Source organism: Nycticebus coucang, chromosome 3, assembly GCF_027406575.1.
Source record: "Nycticebus coucang isolate mNycCou1 chromosome 3, mNycCou1.pri, whole genome shotgun sequence".
In the NCBI taxonomy this organism is placed as follows: Eukaryota; Metazoa; Chordata; class Mammalia; order Primates; family Lorisidae; genus Nycticebus; species Nycticebus coucang.
The window spans coordinates 76,949,326-76,966,650 of record NC_069782.1 but is presented as its reverse complement, the minus strand read 5'-3'; the positions used below and the strand labels follow the sequence as shown (position 1 = coordinate 76,966,650).

The 17,325-nt window shown below is 41.8% G+C and overlaps 1 protein-coding gene across 3 annotated transcripts in view; it reads left to right on the top strand.

Annotated features, from left to right (window-relative positions):
* Nucleotides 1–1,020: 1,020 nt before the first annotated feature.
* LOC128580509 (WASH complex subunit 2A-like) overlaps nucleotides 1,021–17,325 on the top strand; it is a 63,337-nt gene continuing 47,032 nt past the window's right edge. For 2 of the 3 annotated variants that reach the window (XM_053582425.1, XM_053582424.1), the window contains exons 1-8: nucleotides 1,033–1,122; nucleotides 1,220–1,342; nucleotides 2,008–2,172; nucleotides 8,875–8,937; nucleotides 11,447–11,620; nucleotides 13,973–14,066; nucleotides 14,864–14,925; nucleotides 15,864–15,911. In XM_053582425.1, coding sequence (XP_053438400.1) covers nucleotides 1,120–1,122; nucleotides 1,220–1,342; nucleotides 2,008–2,172; nucleotides 8,875–8,937; nucleotides 11,447–11,620; nucleotides 13,973–14,066; nucleotides 14,864–14,925; nucleotides 15,864–15,911 — 732 coding nt within the window. In that variant the 5' untranslated portion in view covers nucleotides 1,033–1,119. Of the gene's footprint in view, nucleotides 1,123–1,219; nucleotides 1,343–2,007; nucleotides 2,173–8,874; nucleotides 8,938–11,446; nucleotides 11,621–13,972; nucleotides 14,067–14,863; nucleotides 14,926–15,863; nucleotides 15,912–17,325 lie in introns of all 3 variants that reach the window. The other variant, XM_053582423.1, reaches the window with a different exon arrangement.

The window sequence follows — 17,325 nt, the reverse complement described above, 5'->3', positions numbered from 1 at the left end:
GGCGGCGCCTGTGGCTCAACGTGTAGGGCGCCGGTCCCATATGCCGGAGGTGGCGGGTTCAAGCCCAGGCCCGGCCAAAAAAAAAAAAAAAAGATTCATTTTTGTTAATACAGATAGACATATTGTGACTATTTCAAAATTCGTAGAATGAAAGGTACAGAATTATTTTACATATGTAAACCACATAAAACAATACTCAATATCTATTTTTGATACTCAGTCGTACAGAAGCACCTAGAAAAAGCCCTAAAAGGTAAAATATCAAACTCTTAATTGAGATTGCCTCTGAGGGAACCAGATGCAATGAGGAGTGAATGAGTGATGCGGTGGGGGAGGGGGGCAATTTAAGGGACAGGATGCAAGGAATTTAGTCTTATTGTAAAGCTTGATTTTATTGTCGAGAAATTATTTATGTATTATTTGCTGAATGAGTCTGATTGAGGATTATTTTTCCTCAAGGAAAGATAGGAAGATTTGCTAACCTAGTCTAGGCCGGCTAAGTATTCAGGGAATGGGCTGTATAGACACAACGGCACACCCAGAAACTATGACCTCTCCGTCCCTTCCAACCCTCTAGTACCCACCAGGGGCGGACTCCTCCAAAGTTCTGCCCCAGGCTCCGTGCCTGTAGCTCAGCAGCTAGGGCGCCAGCCACATACACCCAGGATGGCGGGTTCGAACCCAGTCCCGGCCTGCCAAACAACAATGACAACTACAATCAAAAAATAGCCGGCGTTGTGGCGGGCGCCTGTAATCCCAGCTACTTGGGAGGTTGAGGCAGAGAATCGCTTTAGAGTTTGAGGTTGCTGTGAGCTGTGATGTCACAGGACTACCGAGGGCGACATGGTGAAACAATGTCTCAAAAAAACAAAACAAAACAAAACAAAACAAACAAACAAAAAACCCCCACAGTACTGCCCCAGCTATAGGCTGCAGTTCCTTCCCCGCAGAGCCGCACAGCACGTCTGATCACGCGGGAGGCGGGTCACGTGACCAGAGATCACGTGAGGCCCAAGCGCGCTAGGCTGCAGCTGCGCTGGGGCTGGGCTGCCGGGGCTCTGCAGTCCGCGTCTGGTGCGGGCGTCGCGGCCTCGGAGCCCGCGAATCCGCGAGGCCGGGATGGTGAGAGCCGCGAGCTGGGGTCTGCAGGGCGGGGCTGGGCAGCTACCGCCGCCGCCCCACCCAGGCTCAGCCCCTCTTCTCGTCCCTTCCGCTGCAGATGAACCAGACGATCCCGGACCAGGAGCGGGCGCCGACGTCCGAGCCCGTGTGGCAGCGGCCCTGGTCGGTGGAGGAGATCCGCAAGAGCAGCCAGAGCTGGTCGCTGGCGGCCGACGCGGGCGTGAGAGGCGGGCCCCGGACGCGCGGGGAGGGCGGGCCGCCGGGGGTGGCGCGGCCTGCGGCTGGAGCGCTGGAGCCCTGATTTCCCTCTCCGCCCTCGACAACTCCACCGTGGCAGTCCTAGTCATCGGGGCGGTTCGGAGGGCCTCAACCCACTGAGTGCTCGGACCTGGCTCTCTTCCTTGTTTGGGTTTCCCAGCGGTGCGCTCACCTCCCTCCGAGGGGCAGATCCCTTTTCCGCTGCACTGAGGGTGTGCGCGGTGTTGGGACCTGTACTGAGTAGGGTGTGAGATAGAGCCAGCCAGTATGGGCAGAACCTTGAGTGCGAGTTTCAAGACAGGGCCCCCCAAAGCTCAAAACTGTAATTCCGAAGTCCCACATGAATAGGAGTTTTGGATAAGAGTGGCCCCTTAGCCTTTGTCTGTGATCCCTGTAAACAGGACTTTAAAATTTCTTGGGAAACATCAAGTGTGCGTTGACTGGTTGCCACTCTTTTGACGAGATTTCTAAGTGGTTTTAATCTCACTTGGCCTTGGTACTGTCAAAAGCAGCATCCCTTTTGCATTCTAGCACATGCAGAGGGGAAAGTAAACGGTTTCTTTTACTGTCTTGACACAGTAGAAGCACATAATATTGATAATAACTGTATGTTTATTTTTTAAACAGCTACTACAGTTTCTACAGGAATTTTCACAGCAGACTATCTCTAGGACTCATGAAATCAAGAAACAAGTGGACGGACTAATTCGGGAAACTAAAGCCACAGATTGTCGCCTGCATAATGTCTTCAATGACTTCCTTATGCTGTCGAATACCCAGTTCATTGAGAATGTGAGTTACTTAATTACATCATGCTTATGAATAATACTTTTTGAGAGAACAGGAGATATAATAATTTTAAGTGACAGTATCATGTTCCATCTTAAATTTTGGTAGAAATAGTGGTTCTTGGTAATTGAAGCTTTTTGCTCTAAGATTAATGCCTGTTTCTTGTTAATAACATTTTAAGTTTATTAATTTCAAGCTGTTAAAAAAAGTCCTCATATTCCAGTCTTTACATCTTTGTAATTTTGAGAGTAGTTAGCAGTTGTCCTGAATTGTGTGGCACTCAAACTAACCTTGTTATGGCATGCTGTGGAAGGACAGCCATATACCTGATCTGACCCTCAGAACACCAGCGTGTGGCTTCAGTTATTGATTAGGCCCATTATGTTCAGATATATTATATGTATGTCTACTTGGAATATTCTCAACTAAAATTTTCTTATGGTGGCTGAACCTATGATAGAGAATCAACTATAAATAGGTTACTGAGCTTTAACCCATGTGTTATGTCTATATATTTATTGAATTAATTTTTTTTCTTTCTTTTCTTTCATTTTTTTTTTTTTTTTTGGGGTCTGGGGCTGGGTTTGAACCCAACACCTCCGGTATATGGGGCCAGTGCCCTATCCTTTGAGCCACAGGCACCACCCCCTTTCTTTCTTTCTTTTTTCTTTTTGTTTTTTGAGACAGTCTTACTCTGTTGCCCCCACTTACAGTGCATTGGAGTGCAATGTCGTCATAGCTCACTGCAACCTCCAATTCCTGGGCTCAAGCAATCTTACTGTCTCAGCTTCCCAAGTAGCTGAGACTACAGGCATGCACCATGATGCCTGGCTAATTTTTCTATTTTTTTTAAGAGATGTAACGTATTCTTGTTTAGGCTGGTCTCAAACTCCTGGGCTCAAGCAATCCTTCTGCCTTGGCCTACCATTTATTTATTTTCTTCTAGATGCTAGGAACATAGGCTATATTCAATAGAGACTTACTTTAGTAAACAGAATAGAAAGGAAATAAACATGACTAGAGCTGAGTGAGTGAAGGGAGACTTTTAAGAAATGAGGATGGAGAGGAAGCTTAAACTGATGTGTTTCTCATTAGGTGTCCAGCTTTCTGAATATCAGCATTAATTTGTAAAGAAGCTTATTAAAGTAGGCCATCTCCCAGAAATTGTTAGATAGAAAGTAATGGAAAGATTTTTAAATTGCAAAATCATAAAAAGCCCAAGATTTGGGCGGCAACTGCCTGTGGCTCCGTGGATAGGATGCCGGCCCCATATACTGAGGGAGGCGGGTTCAAACCTGGCCCTGGCCAAACTGCCACAAAAGATAGCCGGGTGTTGTGGCAAGCTCGCCTGTAGTCCCAGCTACTCGGGAGTCTGAGGCAAAAGAGTCGCCTAAGCCCAGGAGTTGGAGATTGCTGTGAGCTGTGACGCCATGGCACTCTACCTAGGGTGATAAAGTGAGACTCTGCCCCCACCACCCAAAAAGCTTTAGATTTAAGATTGTTAAGAGAACACCAAATAATGCTATGCAGGCACCTCCCACAGCATGTTTGTGCATGTTTTACTAGAGCAGGTTGAAAGGCCACTTGATCTTACACAGCATGTCTGTGCATGTTTTAGTAGAGCAGGTTGAAATGCCACTTATAGCTTTTTTTTTTTTTTTTTTTGAGACAGGGTCATCCTTTGTTGTCTCAAAGTACAGTGGCATGATCATACCTCTTGGCAACCTTGAACTCTTGGGCTCAAGCAGTCTTCTTGCCTCAGCTTCCCAAGTAGCTGGGACTATAGGCACATGCTACCACACCCAGCTAATTTTTCTATTTTTTGTAGAGATGGGGTTCTCACTGTTATCCAGGCTGGTCTCGACCTTCTGGGCTCAAGTAATCCTTCTACCTAGGCTTCCCAAAGGCCTAGGATTACAGATATGAACCACCATCCCTGGTCCACTTTTAGCTTTTTTTAGGGAGCTATGTGTAAAATCAAGATGTTTTTGTATTTTTTATTTTTTTTAGAGACAGAGTCTCACTTGGTCACCTTTGGTAGAGTGCCATGGCATCTTAGTTCATAGCAACCCCAAACTCTTGGGCTCAAGTGATCCTCTTGCCTCAGCCTCCTAAATAGCTGGGACTATAGGCACCTGCCACAACACCTGGCTGTTTTTTAGAGATGGGGTCTTGCTCTGGGTCAGGCTGGTCTTGAAACTATGAGCTCAGGCAATCCACCCACCTTGGCCTTCCAAGTGCTGGGATTACAGGTATGAGCCACAGCGCCTGGCCAAAATCAATATCTTAATAAAGGTTTTAGAGATCTTTCTTTCTCTCTTATTTTTAAGAGGCGGGGTCTCACTCTTGCTCAGGCTGATCTTGAACTCCTAAGCTTAAATGATCCTCTTGCCTCAACCTTCCAAAGTGTTAGGATTATAGGCATGAGCCACTGAACCCGGCATGGTTTTAGAGATCTTTTTACCAGTTATTTCCTTTAATGACAAAATAAAACTTCAAATTTTGAAATATAACTAGTATTAAATTAAAATCAGTAGTTTTCTTATCATCTATATAGAACTTCTGTGCTTGGTGCTGAACTTTTATTCTACTGGAAGAGTCTAGAGTCTAGTCTCTACTAGAGTCTACTAGTCTCTACACAGCCCCATCACTTTTCATCAGGCTGAATTTGATATCTTTTTTTTTAAATATTTTTATTTTTAGAGACAGAGTCTCACTTTGTCGCTCTCAGAAGAGTACCATGGCGTCACAGCTCACAGCAACCTCCAACTCTTGGGCTTAGGTGATTCTCTTTGCCTCAGCTTCCCAAGTAGCTGGGACCACAGGTGCCCGCCACAACGCCTGGCTATTTTTTGTTGCGGTTTGGCTGGGGCTGGGCTTGAACCCGCCACCCTCAGTATATGAGGCCAGTGTCCTACTCACTGAGCCACAGGCGCCTCCTCGATGTCTTTTATTAACACAGGGTCTTGCTCCCTCGCCCAGGCTAGAGTGTGGTAGCATGATCATAGCTCACTGTAACCCTGAACTCTTGCTGGTACCCTTTCACATGCGTGTTGTTCTCATTTGTACCTTTCTTGCTGGGTCAGATACTCAACTCTTGTCAGTCAACATTGCAGCATTAGATTGGGCAAGAGGGTGCTAGACGCACCTGTAGAGGATTGATACTGTATTGATACTGGACAGATACTTTTTAGTGGGGAGAAGTAGAGGGCATCCCTCCTCTTTTTCCTTTTTCTTGAAACTGGGTCTTGCTCTATTGCCTGAGCTAGAGTACAGTGGTGTCATTATAGCTCATCGTAGCTTCCAAGCGCAAACCATCTTCCCACCTCAGCCTCCTGAGTAGCTGGGACTATATATATTGATTAAGACAGTCTTGCTCTGTCAAGCGATCCTCTCACCTTGGCCTCTGAAAGTGCTAGGACTATGCATGAGCCACTGCACCAGGTCTCAAATTTTCTTTGAGTTTTCCATGATTTTTTGTGGATTTTTTTTTTTGTTTGTTTGTTTGTTTGTTTGTTTTGACAGAGTCTTGCTGTGTCACCTAAGGAGTGCAGTGGTAGACTCATAGTTCCCTGCAACTTCAAACTCCTGGACTCAAGTGATCTTTCTGCCTCAGCCTCTTGAGTTTCTGGGACTAACAAGTGTGTGCCATCACTCCCGGCTAGTTAAAAAGGTTTTTTTTTTTTGTTGTTTGTTTGTTTTTATGGTGATGGGATCTCGTTTTGTTGCCCAAGCTGGTCTTGAACTTCTGGCCTCAAGCATCCTCCCACTTCAGCATCCCAAATTGCTGGGATTACAGGCATGAGCCACTATGCCCAGCTTGTTTGTTTTGATAATAGTTCTTTATTTCCATCTCTTTCTGGGAATTTCCTATTTCCCATTCATCTCTCCATACCCCTAGTGTTCAGCCTTATGCCTCTTCCCCCTCCAGTCTGTAGCCAGAACTCGTGACCACATGTGCTGGTTGCCACTGTCAAATCTAACCACTTTCCTGACCTATAATGCCGTGTCACAGGTTTTTTCCATTTGTGGCAGAGCATGGTGATGTTGAGAGAGAATGGCTAATTTGCTTAATGAAACCGAAGAATCTACTTGCTGTTCTATATTGGGTAGTGATCTGGCTTTTTGTGTGTTTTTTTCAAATCCTGACATCAATACCCATTTATTATAATTCAGGTTTGAATGTTGGTGCCATTCAGTTTCATGGTAGTTTATCAGAAAGATTATTCAAATTCAAGTAGGTGTCTGAATTTTATTAATTAACCTCAGTGGCAGCCATAGAGTGCAAACTACATTATAAAGTTCTTGAAACAATCCGGAGTTCTAGGGCAAGGGCAGTCAGGACTTTCTAGGGCAAGAGAAATTAGTACTATAAGTAAAGGCTCATGAGGATACTCTAAGGAGGAGAAATACTAATTAAGGTTGGTCAGTGTTATACTGTCTAATAGAGTGTAACACAATTTTTAAAGCTTCATTAATCAGTTAATTTATAAATTTATCCTAAAATACTAAGTGCCATAATTAATGACTTCAGTTTGTTAAAAGATCTGGTAAAGGCAGATTTTTAATTTAATTAATTAATTAATTTATTTTGAGACAGAGTCTCACTCTATTACCATAGGTAGAGTGCCAGTAGCTCATAGCAACTTCAAACTCTTGGGCTCAAGACTTTTCTCTTGCCTCGGCCTCCAAAGTAGCTGGAACTATAGGTGCCCACTCCAATGTCTGCTTTTTTTTTTTTTTGCTTGGGCTGGTCTTGAACTCATGAGCTCAAGCAATCTACCTACCTACCTTGGCTTCCCAGAGTGCTAGGATTACAGGCATGAGCCACTGTGCCTAGCTGGATTTTTTTTTTTTTTTTTTTTTTTTGAGATAGAGTTCACTTTGTCACCCTTGGTCGAGTGCTGTGGCCTCACAGCAACCTCAAACCCTTGGGCTTAAGCGATTCTCTTACCTCAGCCTCCCAAGTAGCTGGGACTACAGGGACCCAACACAATGCCTGGCTATTTTTGGTTGTCATTGTCGTTCGGAAGGCCTGGGCTAGATTTGAACCCGCCAGCTCCAGTGTATTGTGGCTGGTGCCCTAGCTGCTGAGCTTCAGGTGCCAAGCCAATTATAGTTGAGTTTTTACCATAGGATATAAACAGATAATTAAGAAGATTGAGTCAAGTCTATATGCATTGACCTAGAAAATGGTTTATGAGAACATTAAGTGAAAAAGTGGGGCAGAGATATTTGTATAGTATGAGTGTATTTTTATTTATTAATAAAAACAAGGGTCTGGGTGTGGTGGCTCAACCTGTAATCTTAGCACTCTGGGAAGCCAAGGCAGGAGGATCCCGTTAGCTCAGGAGTTTGAGACCACCTGGACCAAGAGCTAGACCTGCTCTCTACTAAAAATAGAAAAATAAGCTGGGCATTGTTGTGGGTACCTATAGTCCCAGCTACTTGGGAGCCTGAGGCAGGAAGATTGCTTAAACCCAGAAATTTGAGATTGCTATGAGCTAGACTGATGCCCTAGCACTCTAGCCTGGGTGCAGAGTAAGACTCTCTCAAAAGATAAATAAAAAATAAAAAAGAAGAAGGGAAGGAGAGCTCAGTGTGTGCACGTGTCTTTATATGTTTATGTAAAGGGAGCACATACACCAGGCTTAAACTGCTTATTCTAAGGATTAGGTTGGAGAGAGGGTGGAAACTATTTTTAAACAGCCCTACCCACTGAGCTATGGGCACCACCCTAATTCTGGAACATTTTAATCAACTCTTTTTTTTTTTTTTTGAGACAGTCTCACTATGTCGCCCTTGGTAGAGTGCCATGATGTCACAAGGTCACAGCAACTTTAAACTTTTGGGCTTAAACGATTGTCTTGCCTCAGCCTCCCATGTAGCTGGGACTTCAGGCACCCACCACAACGCCCGGCTATTTTTCATTGTAGTTGTCATTGTTGTTTAGCTGGCCTGGGCTGGGTTTGAACCCGCCACCCTCGGTGTATGTGGCCGGCACCCTAGCTCTGAGCTATAGGTACTGAGCCTTAATCAACTCTTTTATATTGATTTTTTATAGCAAGTGTGTTATACTTCAGTAGTTGAACAAAAAACAGCTTGCAAAAAAGAAAATCAGAGTGAGTTGGCAGTGATGGATTTATTCTGTAAAAGAGAATCCTGCCCTCTGTGCTGTAAGGACCATTCAGAAGCCTGGCCTTGCACATCAGAGGGAGAGTTTTGTCTATCTCCCATCATGTAAATGGGATAATAAAAATTTAACCATCATTTCAAGCAACAAAATGAAAATATATTTTACCTGTACCATTTCCATTGCTCCAAATGTTAATGGCCTCATTATCTGGTTGATAAGTTATACCATTTGATTTTCTCTGTTGCCTTGGGCGAGAATACCTCTATCATTGTCCATCAATAGAATATAATTTTAAGCCATTATGAAAAGGCTTAAAAACTCATATCTTGCTGTTTTTGCAAGACTTTTAAAGTTATTTCACATTTCCTAGTCGTTTGTATCTTTTTATTATTAATTTTTGGTGAATTGACCATTTTGTGACCCACTGGTAGGGGCCTGGGCCATTTGTTGGATAACCGTTTTCTTTCCCATGTTTGTCTTTTCTTAAACTAAGTATTAAGTTATTAACATTGTGATTTATTTCAAGTGATGTTTTGACCTTCTGAAAATGAATTTGCTTTCACATTCAGCGTGTGTATGATGAAGAAGTGGAGGAACCAGTACCTAAGGCTGAGACAGAAAGACCGGAACAGGTACTTGCACTGAGTCCCTGTCCAGTGAGTTCTTGGCTCTGAGAAGAAATAAGACTTGTCACTTGGCTGGTGAGGGGTGCTGGGCAGGGTCCTGGGGGAAGCGGGGAAACCTGCTCCTGACAGCCACACAGAGGTCGCATGGCTTGCATTTATTTCTGAAATATAGTGTTAAATTCCTGAATTACAGCATAAGAAGGCAAAGGTTAGCAAATTTTTTCTGTAAAGGGCCAGTTAGTAAATATTTAAGATTTAGCAGGCCACATAGGTAATTTTTTCCTTACGGCTTCATGGGTTATAGATGCATCTGCCCTCTTGCTCAGATATTTTCACATTGTACCTTGAACTCTGGCAGTTTCTTCTTTTTCTTCCACTCAGGAAAGCACAGTGGAATGAGAATACACTTTTATGGGAGTAGCTTTGAATTAGCTTTCCAGCACTCTGGCAGTTTCTTCTTTTTCTTCCACTCAGGAAAGCACAGTGGAATGAGAATACATTTTTTTTTTTTTTTTTTTTTTTTTTGTGGTTTTTGGCCGGGGCTGGGTTTGAACCCGCCACCTCTGGCATATGGGACCGGCACCCTACTCACTGAGCCACAGGCGCCGCCCATGAGAATACATTTTTATGGGAGTAGCTTTGAATTAGCTCTGATTTATTCAGATAATATAAATCACTTGAAAAGGTTGGTATTTTACCAGTAACTATTACTTACAGCAGGTGAAGCTGTTAAACTAGGGAAGGATATTAGAAAGCAGCTACAGTTTTGCCTACTCCTGTCATTAAAAAAAAATGAACTTTTAGTAGTATTTAAGGATTTGCTAGCCATTTAAGTGCTATCTAGTTATACCATTTGAGAATTCAGTTTGAAAGTGATGGATATTTAGTGAGCAATTTTTTTTTTTTTTTTTTTTTGTAGAGACAGATTCTCACTTTATCACCCTTGGTAGAGTGCCGTGGTGTCACAGCTCACAGCAACCTCCAACTCCTGGGCTTAGGCAATTCTGCCTCAGCCTCCTAAGTAGCTGGTACTATAGACACCCACCGCAGTTCCTGGCTGGCTATTTTTTTTTGGTAGAGACAGAGTTTCACTTTATGGCCCTAGGTAGAGTGCCATGGCATCACACAGCTCACAGCAACCTCCAACTCCTGGGCTTAAGTGATTCTCTTGCCTCAGCCTCTGGCTGGCTATTTTTTTATTGCTGTTTGGCCGGGGCTGGGTTCAAACCAGCCACCCTCAGTATATGGGGCTGGTGCCCTACCCACTGAGCCACAGGTGCCTCCCCTAGTGAGCAGTTTTTTAAAAGCCACTCCATATTTATTTTACAGGCATATTTTTACAAACTCAGTACAATAATAGCTATTAAACTCAGAAGCATGCATACCCAAGTAGAAAACAATATACCCAGTTGACTATCAGAACGACGCTGTATGCTTCTTTCTTTAGTTAGGTATCAATGTCTAGAATATTCGTGAGTTGGAGAAATGACACATGTAGTGTCATTTTTCATTATTTTTCACAAGTGATGGCACAGTTGGAGATTGTCATTGGGAGCTGCTGTTTTAGGAAGTAGAGACCTGTGGGAAGTTTTCAGCAGATTGATAATATGAACAGACTTTTCTTTTAAGGGGAGCATTGTTCTAGTATGATGCACAAAATAGACTAGAGATGAAACTGATCCCCTTTTAGTGGGTAACAAATTTAAAAATAATTGTAATTGTCCAGTGGGGTTTTTTTGGTTTTGTTTTTTTACTGTAATTGGAAAATGACCTCTCTGGCTAGAGAATTTCTCCTAAGTCTTAACTCCTACCATTGTCCAAGGGACTATTAGTCAAGGATAATGAGGTAGTCATCGTGGATCTAAAAGGTCTAGGCTTTCTTTCTCTAGTGTCTGACAAGAGCCCATTCATAGTTAGGGTGTTTTGCCCACTTTCTCTAGCTGAACTATCACACAGCAATTGTACTTCTTTTTTTTTTTTTCATAGACACAGTCTTGCTTTATGGCCCTCGGTAGAGTGCCGTGGCCTCACATAGCTCACAGCAACCTCCAACTCCTGGGCTTAAGTGATTTTCTTGGCTCAGCCTCCCGAGTAGCTGGGACTACAGGCGCCTGCCACAACGCCCAGCTATTTTTTGGTTGCAGTTTGGCCGGGGCTGGGTTTGAACCCAGCCACCCTCGGTGCCCCATATGCCACCCTCGGTATATGGGGCCAGCGCCCTACCGACTGAGCCACAGGCGCTGCCCGCAATTGTACTTCTGTTTGAGTGCATGATGAACCTGGAGCTCTGGGGCCTTGGGTAGTTTGATGCATATCCAGAAAGCAGCAAAGTTGGGATTTAAACCTTGCAGTCTTGCTCCCAAATCTTGTGTCAAGGCATTCAGCAGAATCTGACTTTGACATTTTTAATTGTTTTATTTTAAGCACTAGGTTAGCCTTTGGAGAACATTCAGTGTTTTTTGGGGGGTGGTAGCAATGTATTGGAGATTCATACTGCATGGTATTTGTTTTTTAGGAGAAGACCCGAGAACAGAAAGAAGTAGACCTTATTCCTAAAGTCCAGGAGGCTGTGAACTATGGCTTACAAGTATTGGACAGTGCATTTGAGCAACTTGATATAAAAGCAGGAAACTCAGACTCTGAAGAAGATGATGCTAATGAGCGTGTGGAACTGATCCTTGAACCAAAGGTAAAGACATTCAGTTTAAATGTTCCTTGTTACACCTATTATGTCTGGGGTACTTGGGCACATGGTTATTAGGTCATGGATTTTACCACTAGGAGGTGAGTGTGTCATTTAGCAGTCTCACATTGACTCCATCAGAAAAATGCTGCCTGAGCATTGACTGAGCCTTTGCGAGGTGCCAGGCAACGTAACCCCGTACAGAGCTGCAGGACACCGACTCTACTCTCTAGGCGTGTATTACCGTCTGGTGGGGGAGAGGAGACATTTGTGAGAGTAGCTGTCATATATGCTGTGAGAGAGAATTGACTTCCAACTAGATCCTGGGGCACAGATGAGATTTGAATTGGGGTTTGGAGGGTGGGGAGGCTCATGAGAGGCTGACATTGTTGGGAACTTGAAATTCTGTACCTTGTGCCAAGGAAGAACGCAGGAGGATCGAAAGGCATTTGGGTTGTTTCCCAGTTTGGTTATTACAAATAAAGCTGCTGTGAGCGTTCACATCTTGGCTCTTTATTAGTCTTGCAGGTGTTGATTTTTGCTGGTACTTTCTCAGATTTTTTAAAGGAGACATTTGGGGCAACACAGAGTTACTCAGTAGTAAACACAGAAGTTTGCCATGTTGATTTGCAGAGAGTCTTTGTGGCACACAAGTCTTAAGTATCTTACGAGTTAAAGCTTGCCACAAAATGTTCATTTAACTGTAAGTTTCTCTTCCAGTTTGAGCTTGGCAGAGTCCCACTAAGTTGGGGCACATCCTTTAGCACTGGTACACTTGGTGGCTTGCTTTTTTACTGTTTGAATTTGGAAGTCAGCAGGAACCCTGGGAAATGTATTGCCTGGGCCACACTTGACACTTCCAAATTACACACCACTTTCCCTTTCATAGGAGGATCCTTCTGAGTCCCAGAGAAGATAATTTGTCCAAATTAAGGCCGTCTTTTCTTTACACCCGATTGATTGCTGTTACTGCTTTTGTACCTTTAACAGTTATATTGATCCTCCCAGTCCTTCGGTCCTGTTCAGTGACAAAATTGTTCTCCCCCTTGCCTTCCTTTGACAGGAAAGAGATAACTGTGGCCAAAGGGTAGTGCTTCACAGGGGAAGAGCCAGGCCTAGGGTGGAGCTCTTTCTTGACCGTAAATTTTTAACATGCGTGTCATGGGACTAACAGGAGTGGAGAGGCTGACGTGGGCACATCTGCCACATGCGCTGTCACGGCCACAGCCCTCTCTTTCTGTGTTTTCTCATCTGGTCTCCTTTTACTAACTTCACTTTTCTCAGTTGAGCAGTGTTGAACCACTGTTCTATTTCTTGGGTTTTCTTTTCCTCATACAGAGGCTCTTGTCAGTCTTTTGGGTATATTTCTTCAGTTCTTTACATCAACTGTACATATTATGTGGTTGCCAGTGTTTCTTTTCACTCAGCCCATGTGGGATGTGCTCTGTTCCCGCTTTCTCTTTACTCTGATGCAGTGTGAACAGATCCACCTGGAGACCCTTTGTGCTTTATTTGTGACTTGTGCGTCCCTGCCACACCTGGGCCTACCCACCTACTTTCTTATAATTATGTCCAAGCATTTGGATTTTGTCCTAGGTATGCTTCTCTCCAAATTTGGAACCATTATTGATGACTCCTCAGATACGTATTTTACATATGAAAGTAGTATAAAGTGACATGGGGGTGAGCCAAGAATTATATTTTTAATATAAATAATTATATAAATAAATACATATTTTAAAATATATATTTTAATATGAAAATTATATTTTACTTATATATTACAGATTTGTTTTATCTACATAATATGTAATTGTATAATTACATAGATAATTACATGTTATATATACAGTAGAGCCTCCATCGTTGGCCACCTCCCTACATTGACCACCTCCTTAAGTTGACCTAATTTCCATAGACCAGACGTGCACCACCTGTCCTTATCAGTACAGTAGGCCTCATTCCTTATGTTGACAGTTTGTTACACTCCCTTGGGGATCCACTTACCAAGGTTCTTTTATATGCATGTGTGTGTATATGTATCCATCCCTTTTTTTTGGTCACTGGGAATGTGTTTTAGAGGAGGAAGGTGGGGAGGGTTAGAACCCTCACAGGTTTTGGGGAAGGGGAGATTCTGTGTGACTCAGCTTTACCCTGCCTTCTTTACCTAGGATTTGACTTTTTTTAAAACAATGAATTTTTTTTCTTCCTTTTACATTAATTTGCTGTGTTTCTTTTTCTCTACATTTATTATGTAACTTATTTTGGGGTTTTCAGCTGGAACAAGACATCAGATGGAAAACTCAGTTTTATTTCCAACTTAAGTGTTTGATGGTGGTTCCCTTTCCTTACATGTAGGATTTGTACATCGATCGTCCTTTACCGTATCTAATTGGATCAAAGCTGTTCATGGAGCAAGAAGATGTGGGTCTCGGAGAGCTGTCCAGTGAAGGTGCTGTTCTTCACCAGATGTTTGGTGACCTTTAAGATTTCTATCTTAACTTTTTGTTTTAAAGTAATTTCAAACTTCACATTAAAGTTGCAAGAAGAGTACAAAGAACTCACATATGTTCACTCAGGTTTACCACCTGTTAATAACATTTCTCAATCAAACATTTTATGATTGATTCTATGTATATATAATATTTTTTCTTGACCCTACTTTGAGAGACCTTATGCCCTGTTATTCCTAAGTATTTCCATGTATACATACTTTCTACGAATAAGGACATTCTCCTCTATAACCACGCTATAATTATAAAAATCAGGAAATTTTACTGGATATAATACTATTATCTAATCCTCGGTCATGTTACCATTTTGTCAGTTGTCCCAATAATGTCCTTTATAGTTTGCCTCTTTGCTTCTCTGGTCCAAGACTCAATCCAGAGCCACTCATTCACGGGATTTAGTTCTTGAATCTTTCTCGTCATATTTTAATTTGATACAGTTTTTCAACCTGTCTTTGCTTTTCATGACCTTGACATCTTTGAAGAATACAACTCATTTTTTTTTTTTTTTTTTGTATGCAATGAATACTATTTGGGGGGTTAAGTATCTTGTGAGATACTTTGAAAGTATATATCTCATTCCTCACCATGATGAAGAATTTTAAATTTCGATCGATGGGTAAGGATGGTTTATCAAAGTCTGTGTGATTCTGTTGTGTGGTGGTTTATGATTTTAAGAAGGAGCTAAGGACATTTTCTTGTGGCTTGTGATCGTAACTCTGACCTCTCTTCTCAACAGAAGGCTCTGTAGGCAGTGATCGAGGCAGTATTGTGGATAGTGAAGAAGAGAAAGAGGAAGAGGTGAGGACTGTTGAGTTGACCTGGTCATGGTGGGCAGGAAGCTTGGGATGTGTTTAGTAAGAAAAGGAACATGTTTATGAGTTACCAATCTGTTTTCATAAAACTTGAACAGTCATAGAAGCCATATTGTGAAGTTTTTCCTTGAGGTTAGGTTTCATTTTTGTCTTATGTACAAAAACAAGGAGAACTGCCTTAATTTCTTTTACTGTTACTCTCCCTCCCACCTTGCCACTAAATCCCTTTCTCACCCCATGTATTTTGAGGAGGGAAGCTTAGATATTTTGGTGGAATCTCTGCCCAGGATATAGTCCTTGAGTACATTGTCTCTTGGAAGGTTTTGTACTAAAAAAGTCTTAAATGTAGACCTAAACAGAAACAGGTCTACATTTAAGACTTTTTAGTATAAAACTTGTAGATCAGGGAATGTTTTCTTAAGCAATCTTGCTGTAACAGATGGTCATTAGCTGAATCCTGTGTCTTTAACCCACCAATCTTTACCAAGTTGCTGGTAGCAAATACTGATGTTCCCTTCTTGGGGCTGATGAAGTAGTTATCTTACTTAGAGGTAATATAAAGAGTGGAGTCCAAAATGTAAAGCAACAGACTGACTTTTGTTAGTTCATTTACTTCAAATTACAGGTCTTCAAAACCAAAGATTAGAGTTGAAAGTGCAGACGATATGAACAAAGTGTTAGAGGTGTTTAAGTGAACCACAGAAATTACATGTTGACTGAACAGCCCTTTATGATATTGCCAGCTGTCCATGTTACCTGCACCTGGGTACTGAAGGTGACCAGAAGTTGGTACAGAGGGACTGAGTATCAGAGCTTTTCCTCAACTTGACATAGTCAGCTTGCCCCAGACACTCAGACCTGAAATCATTTCTGTGCTTCCAAGTAAAGCCTGTTTAACAACAAAGCCTTTTTTCCCTCCCAAAGGAGTCAGATGAAGATTTTCCCAATCACAGCGACAATGATCAAAACCAGGTAAGGCTCATATATTGAAACAACTTTATTTTAAAATTTTAATTGAAGCATAGCATACTTAACCAAAATCACTTTTGTATAATTCATGACAAAGTGGGGATTTTTTCATGTTTAAAGCTGTTTTTTTCTATACACATTTCATGTATTCAGGCTAATTGCCCCCTTTGTGTATTTTTCCCCCAATTTTGCTTTATAATTTATCTTTATTTTTCTTAGAAAACAAGTAAAAAACAAAATTGGAAAACAGAGCCTCCAAAAGAAGGCTAATTACCCAAACTGAACTATTTCACATGAATCCTCCTTCCCTGCTTTAAACTTTGAGATTAGCTAGCAGTAACATTAATTCTCGTGCGATGAAAACTTCTAATCCTGGTCTTTTAGCAAAGTTATCTTAATATTTGAACATTTATCTAAGGGCATATTCTGTTCATATTATGCATATTCTATTTTCTGCTCTTCTATGTTAACATGTTTCCTTGTCATTTTAGGTAGCCTTTGTAATTTGCTTGGTAAACCTTTTTTTTTTTTGGGGGATTGAGTCTCACTATGTTACTCTCAGTAGAGTGCTGTGGTGTCATAGCTTACAGCAACCTCATACTCTTGGTCTTAAGTGATTCTCTTGCCTCAGCCTCCCAGGTAGCTGGGACTACAGGCACCCACCACAACGCCCGGCTATTTTTGTTGTTATTATTGTTGTAGTTGTCGTTGTTTAGCAGGTCTGGGCCAGATTTGAACCCGCCAGTCCCGGTGTATGTGGCCAGCGCCTTAACCACTGAGCTACAGGTGCTGAGCCTGCTTGGTAAACTTACATATAGTATTTTTAAAACATGTTGATACATACTATTGTCATAGTCTCTAAATATATAAGGGAAAATAGTTTATTTCTAGAGTTTTATTTTTGAGATAATGCTGGGTTCAGTATCTTTATACATAGAAATCCTTTACCTCTGTGAACTGTTTCTTAGGAATAAAGTGGTGTAATGTTATATTAATGGCTCTTGATACTTAAAAATTATAGATCATGCATATCAATTTTCCCATAATCTTATCAACACTAGGGTGATGATTTTAACTAAATTTTTGCTACAACAATATATGTACCATAGTGTATTGAGATTGTCTCAATTTATATTTCAATTTCCCAACTGGGAAATATTTTTTCACAAAAATTGCCAACAATCTAATGAAGGAGTTTGCACTTTTTGGTTGGTACTTGTATCTTCCTAGTTGCATTCACAAATGTTATTGGTCTCTATCATTTTATTAATCAGTCTTCCTTTGGAGGATATTTAGCTGTATGGAATTGACTTTCAGGGTCTATAAAAAACAATTTTTCAAACAGTACAGTGTAATGATTAAAAGCAGTGGCTTACCCATTTCTTGTTATTGTAAAAGATAGACTGGTTTTGTATGC